This window comes from Camellia sinensis, chromosome 13 (assembly GCF_055761805.1).
Source record: "Camellia sinensis isolate YWXY chromosome 13, ASM5576180v1, whole genome shotgun sequence".
Lineage (NCBI taxonomy): Eukaryota > Viridiplantae > Streptophyta > Magnoliopsida > Ericales > Theaceae > Camellia > Camellia sinensis.
In genome coordinates, this window is record NC_138973.1 from 75,805,354 (window position 1) to 75,812,632 (window position 7,279).

General features: G+C 35.3%; 1 protein-coding gene across 1 annotated transcript; it reads right to left on the reverse strand.

Annotated features, from left to right (window-relative positions):
- Nucleotides 1-275: 275 nt before the first annotated feature.
- Nucleotides 276-6,496, reverse strand: LOC114279314 (DET1 complexing ubiquitin ligase). Its single transcript, XM_028221532.2, has 4 exons — nucleotides 6,215-6,496; nucleotides 2,172-2,232; nucleotides 885-943; nucleotides 276-734 (listed from the first exon to the last, which is right to left on the reverse strand). The coding sequence occupies exons 1-4, from the start codon at nucleotides 6,440-6,442 to the stop codon at nucleotides 642-644; spliced, it is 441 nt and encodes a 146-aa protein (XP_028077333.2). The 5' UTR covers nucleotides 6,443-6,496; the 3' UTR covers nucleotides 276-641.
- Nucleotides 6,497-7,279: the final 783 nt, after the last annotated feature.

Genomic DNA, 7,279 nt, shown 5'->3' on the forward strand with positions numbered 1-7,279 from the left:
ACCTGTTAGAGAAAGAGAAAACCAACTTTACTAGCAAAAATACCTCATGTAGCTCCTTTGCCTTCTTTTTTGGAGATGCTCCAACCAATACCCAAAAACAGACATTGGACACTCACCTATTGATCATTTTTAATTGACCACCTACTTACCTGTGCTAATCTAATCAACTATTTGCCAACAATTCATGTAAAATGAACAAAAAATGACAGCAATCCTGCATGTGGACCGGTCATTCAACATGGTTTTGTGGAACATATAACATATGCCATACCATCTAACAGCAAACTTCCTCAAGATGGCATTACTGTAATTATTAAATTCACCACAAAATCCAGGGAGAATCAACCCGAGAGTCAAACACATACTTGGCTTCTGTAACATGATTTGGGATCGGTGAAATAAGGGGACGATGACAATGATGATGATGATGATGATGATGATGATGATGATGAACAACTGTGTAGTTTATACATGCAAAATGTACAATACAACAATAAGCAAACAAGTTCCCTTTTCCACTTACACCACACACACACACACACACACACGTACACATCTACATTATGATGATGGGAATATTTACTCGGACTTCCAAAAAAAAAAAAAAAACTCTCAAAACCTTCAATCAGTGACTGGAAAGCTCAGTTGGGAGGGGTGTCTGAAGCAGAAGCCCTTGGATGCTTGTTTCCATGCTCTGGTGTCAGAAGTTCGGAGGCAGGTCTCTTTGGTCTCAGCTGAAAAAGCATAAAGAAAGTGAGGAGCAAAAAGGAAAAACTTCTCTCTCACTCTCTTGTGCATGCTTACATGCATCTGTGTGCATGTGCAATACACATATCATACATTCTATGTGTTGCATAGATTATGATTGTATGATGAACTCTAACCTCTTTAGAACCCTCATACATATGTCTAAGAAGTATATTTTTGGCTTCTGAAGATATCACTGCCAAAAGGGTTACAATAATTCATGTCAGTTACACGATGAGACAACAATTTTAAGCTAACATACTACACAAAATTTGAATCAAGACTACCAAGAAAGTTTGGACAACTTTCACTACTGAGTCTTGAATAAACTCAACAAGGTTGAACAGTCTTCATAACATAATAAAGGTTTGAAAAGTTAGAATTGAATCAACTACCAGTCTACAACAAGTGTCCTACTTTTTAACATAATACACTTGCAAAGAATATCAAGCTGTAGTTGTCATAACATGCAATATATTTGTGAGCTAATACGCAGCAATAAAATAAAGACAAATCCTCAATAGTGCCCAAAAATGTCCATAACATTTGGCACATCAATCATGCACCAAAAAGATTAAGATCAGTTTTTCACATCACCTTTGAGGCTAAATCTCCTCAGACAAACATATTAATACCATCATGGCCAGGATGTAGAAAGGGTACCGAAAATAATGGATGCCAGGAGTCCATCTAAACCACATTTCAATAAGTGGTATATACGAGAAATTATTATATCTGAACTACTTCAACCAGCCACTAGTAGTTTTACAATTTAAATATTCTTCTCTCATATAATCCCCTCATAAGAAAAAAGATAAAATCAAGGGTTGGTTCCCTAGTCCCTACTACTACCATTCATTGAACTCAAGTCATTGGACAACTTATAAATCTGACAGCTCCCTGTTTATCTTTAAATTTCAACACACGTAACTCATAAGAAAGACATCCATAATGGTTAATGATATACTTAATTATCAAAAACAAAAATATTATATGAATATATCCATAAATCTAAAGCCTTTAAAAAGATATGATCCAGACAAATTTCCAAGTACGCAGTTTGACATCTACTACACTAAAATTTTACCTAAAAGTCAGAAGTTTTGATGATTATTCTCAAACTTCCAATAAATTACGTTGACATATGCATTTGAAGTGCGGAATTTTTTGAATAAATGTGCCCAGTGATCAAATTTTCTAAGATCCGCATGCCATAATATGTATTTAGGCATCCAATCTGGATACACAATTGGCCTCCTGAGTTACATTTCCAAAAGACTGAAGAAAATAAACCTAAAATAGTCGCACAATTGTAATCATGAATTAAGTAAATACAAAACAAGTTAATTTCTAAAGGTAACTAGCACACGGGTAATAGAAAATAAATTTTAATGATATCAAGAGATAAAGTTTAATCTCTTTACCTTGATTAGGGGGCGGAAGGGTCCGATCATGAGTAGGATGATAAGTGACAGGCGTCATTTTCTGACACAAACAGAAACATAATTTCAGAACAGAAGATGGCATACTTTTTTATATATCACTACTTTTTGAAACAAAAGCATCAAAAGAACAATAGTTGATGCACTTTTAGCTCTTGACATAGACGAGGAACATGAAAATTAACATCAGTGAAGTTTCTGTTCTTGAAACACCCATTCACACAAGTCAAAAACCTCTATTGGGGTACTCAGTTACGGCAGGAGGTGCAGGATTGGGTGGTTGCTCAGTTGGTGGAGTTGTGGGATTTTTTTATACAGTTTGGGGATGACTGGGGAGGGACAAGATGGTATGGTGTGGAGTTGGGGGGGGGGGGGGGGGGGGGGGGGCCAAAGGGGCGATTTACAGTTACAGTTGCATCATTCTATTGGGGTTTGGTGGGGGATTATGGCTGGGTATTTCTTTGGAAGAGTGTTTGGGTTCCGGGGGTTCTATCTAAGGTTGCTTTCTTCATGTGGACGGTAGTTTTAGGAATGAATCTCACTTTGGATAATTTGATGCAATGGGGGCATGTTTTAGTAAATCGGTGCTGTATGTGTTGTACGGATGTAGAGTCGGTGAACCATTTGTTTTTTCATTGTTTGGTGGCATCGCGATTGTGAGGTTTTGTTTGCTCACTTTTTGGGATTGCTTGGGTTCAACCGAAGGGAGTGTTGGAGTTGCTTTGGGTTTGACGGGGTGTTCGGCTTGGGCATCGATGCCGGTGGGTGTAGTTGCTGGCGCCATTCTGTTTAATATGGCTTGTTTGGTTGGAGCGGAATAGACGCACCTTTTCTGAGGTGTCACATGGTGCCTCTTGGTTAGAGAATCATCTTCTTGTGGTTTTATATAGTTGGTTGGAGGAGAAAGTTGATATGGACCTATTTGTCTTCTTAGATTTCTTAGATGATGTGATTGGCTAGTGCTTGTTTTTTTTTTTTTTTTTTTTTGTTTCCCCCTAACTGGGGCAGCAGTTTTGTATTTGTTACATCTCCTTGATACTTTTTAATAATATTTGTTTATTTATCAAAAAATAAAACAAAAAGTAAGCTATATGGTTGCCCATTTGTATAGAAAACATTCAGCAATCTACAAATAGCAATCGGAAGCTAGAGTCCTAGACATTATTATCTATTGCTTTAGCATAAAACCCTCCAGAGTCTAAATGTATTGAGATCTCAATCGAGAAAGTTTGACAACTTTATTACTACAAATAGGCTCCAGTTCTAAAAAATGTCTCACACCATTTAAACATCTCCATAACTCTAAACTGATTACCAGATTCCCGAGCACAGGTGAAGTTTACCCCGCAAAGATAAAGGTTAATCCAGATAAGTTCACCAGCATAGTATCTCTATATAAACAGATTAGTGAAAGTTTAGCAAATAAAGTAAAGAATAAATGTGCCCACTCATCAGTATGCAGCTCAGAATGAAGTGCAGGATCATGGTTTCAGTCATGCATGCTACGATTGTGCATCAACCAATATATAATGGTGCTGCATGGTTTCAAGCCATAAAAACTTTACAAGTCAAGGGCAACTTTCAAAGTTTCAAAAAACATTTCCACGTGTTGGACATTTTGGATTCATTGAAAAGTATCACCAATAATATTGGTATCTCTGACATGCATTTGTAACTCTGTAGTGGCCCATTAATGCGAATTAGGTATCCCGCCCTGGACACTATTTCTTCCTTTTCTTCCCCTCACTCCTTCAAAAACTAAGACCATCAATCCAATACCTCAATTCATATGCTTTTACTCTTCCAGAAGGCTCCAAGGTTACTCCTTTCCTCGTGAGAAACTCTTTAACACTATTCTGCCCTCTTGGCAATGGACAACACCAGCTTTACACTTATGGCACTATTACTTGCTACATCTTCTCTAGCACTTACCACATTGATTTATATTCTTATTATTCTTATTCTTCTGCCATATGTGCGGACATATGCTAGTTGTTGTTTTAATCATCTACACTACCAAACACCTGCTTTCCCTCTCCCAATTTAGTAATTTATGTAGCCTCTCTTTCAGTGTTGTAAGAAAAACCCGTTCAAATTTTATGTTCAGCCCAACAAGCATTAATTTTTCAACGACATTATGGTTTGTCCTATTCAACAATGTCCCAAGTGTGACATGGGACAAGTGTGTGATAGAAATACTGCAAATTTTACACACTTAATCCTCCAAATTGGATTCTTGTATTCATGATATCACCGTAGTTCTCAGCTCTGGATTCTTATTCTTTTTTTTTCGTTTTCATTGCATAAATTGGAATCACATTATTCTGCCTGCCATACAGTTGGTTTCCCCAAAACAAGTCATTCCAAATCCCAGATCAATACCTTTTTTCTTTTTTTCTTTTTGGAAAGTAGATTAAGACTTGAAACCATGCCTAAACAGATTTTTTTCAAAGAGACATATAAGCCAATTCATACAAGACCATTGTGATTTTAGCTTTCAATTATGAGTTAATGGGTTTAGCACATAAGAGGGAAAAAATATGTAAAAGCAGAAAAGATAGCTTCATCTGTGTTCTCCTCATGGCACTCAAAAAGTAAAAAAGTAACAAAAAGTATAATTCACTTCAGCTATTAGGAATAACAATGGGATAATTTTTTATTTCAACTTAAATTTTAAACACGCAAAAAGTATATTTAAATGTACAAGACATTTCCACCGTAACACATTCCCTACTGTCATTAGGTTTTTGGAAACCAATAAACGGATTGCATTGAACCATCAGTTAATGTCTGTTTTAGGGTTCCTACACAATTTACCAAGGCATTGAACTAAATATAGCATACTAAAAACTTTTCCATTCTAATGGTGATATTGCCATTAAAGTAATATTCAACAGATCCAGGAAAAGTTAACAATTTGAAAGCATAGAAGTTTTATCCATGTGGCTGCAATGTCGTGTGTTGCATCGCTGGCATAAGTGCATTTATAGACACCCCAATTGTCCCGCCTGCGGCTTCCATCACTACATAAATGCTAAAAGCACACATATAAGCGAAAATTACAAACCACCACAAATTGGCGGCATTACCCATGCTCAAGTTCTAGCTTCTAGCTTTCCACATTTCATGGGGTTTGCATGTGAAAGTCATAATTTGATATGTGTGGAGCATGGGAGGCCACTTGACACAACATGAACATGAAAATTTTCAAAAAAATGCAAGACACGACACGTGAGGGACACGTGCAAAATTTATAGTTTTATATATTTATTACATATGTCATATATAAGAATGAATAATTATCATATGTCATACACGTGAACATTTAAGTTAAAAATAATAATTTTAAAGTCAAAAGGAGTAGAATGGGTATAAATTTATATTGTTTTATTTTATCATTAGATTTCAGGTTATTTTAATCAAATTCATAGTGTGTTTCATGTGTCCAAGTGTTGGAAAGTGTCTAACGAGTATCGTGTCGGACACAACATGTTACCTTCTTAGAAGTGTCCATGCCGTCACCTTCTTAGAAGTATCCGTTCTTCTTAGGTCATAAATTCAATTACCATGAATTAAGTTTATCTAGTTCAAACACAATTTAGACTGACAGAATTCACTGAACATAGAAAATCATTAGCAAATCTTACACTCCCATGTTTCATAACATAAAACCCCCAAATTTCAAAACTTCAAACATACATATAACTTTAATTGATATAATTTTTAACAAATCTCAAGTTAAAACTCCAATGATGAACAGAAGAATTCCAAAAAAACCCTAACCCTAAAACTAGGAGCAAAACCATAAAGTGCATTTCACTTCAAAACTCAACTCAACAAAAAACACTCTTTAACTTCATGTGGGTATTTTCTTACACAAAAGTAAGCATAAATCAACAGCAAAACAAGAACAGCATCACGATCAGGCAAGATCAAAACTTCCCATATCAAAAAATAGCTCAATCATATCAAAAGCTTGCTTAGATTAAGCTTAAAAAAAGAAAAGAAAAAGGAAGAGTAGTTACCGAAGGATTTGACGGATCAGAGGGTCGAAGTTGGCTGAAGTTGTGAGGGTCGAAGGAAGGCCAGTCACCGAGCAGAGAACCCATTAATGGGAAGCTGTAAATTCGATCGAAGAATCGAGAGAGAGAGAGAGAGAGAGGGAGAGGGGCAGAGCACAATGCCGCTGTTTCAGATATATACAGCCTTCGGCAGACTGGTGTTGCCCAGATAGGCAGGCACGCATGTGGCATTGGCAACGTACTATTTATAGGTGGGACATTTTTTTTTTTTTCAACAAAAATATATTTTCAGAAATACTTAAAACTCTACTCTAAATTTATCTTAGGATGACGTTTGGGAAGTGATTATTTTAAAAGTTTTTTTAGTTATTTTAGTTGGTTATTTTCGTTTTTGTATTTGAGAAGATAAGATAGATTTTTATTTGAGTTAGGGGTTGTTTGGGATGACCTAAATAAGTGTATTTTTTGTCTTTTTATGAAAAGATGTACAGAAAAGTAGAGAGATGATGTGATGAAAAAAAGATAAAAAGATGAATTATTTTAAAGTTACCAAACTTGGCCTTAGTATATTAAAAAATGTGTTGAAATGATATTTGAAATTAAAATGATAAATTTATCCCTAACTTCACATTTTTCAAAATAATCCAAAGGGGTAAAATTGTAATTTTCCTACCTATCACTATGACAGTGGTAGGCTATCACAGTGACAGTTTCCTGCGGGCCTCTTTTTATTTTTTTTTGAAAAATTTTTTGGTTCAAAGGCTTTTGGGCATTTTTTTTTTTTTTTGTTTTTGAGGCTATTTTATCCTCAAAAGTAGGTTTCCAAACACCCCCTATATGTTAGTTATAGATTTTTTAGAGTAAATGTAGGTATCAGGAAAAAAAAATATCATAAAAATGGTCATGAAAAATTCTCCACCATTAGATTACACGTACAAGAAAACACCACACACTGATCAAAAGAGAAGAAATCTTCATGAAGGATTTTATGATATTTTTTTTTATGATTTTTAATATTATTCATGGAGTTATTTAAAAATTAATCAGTCAAGACTGAAACGTTTACAA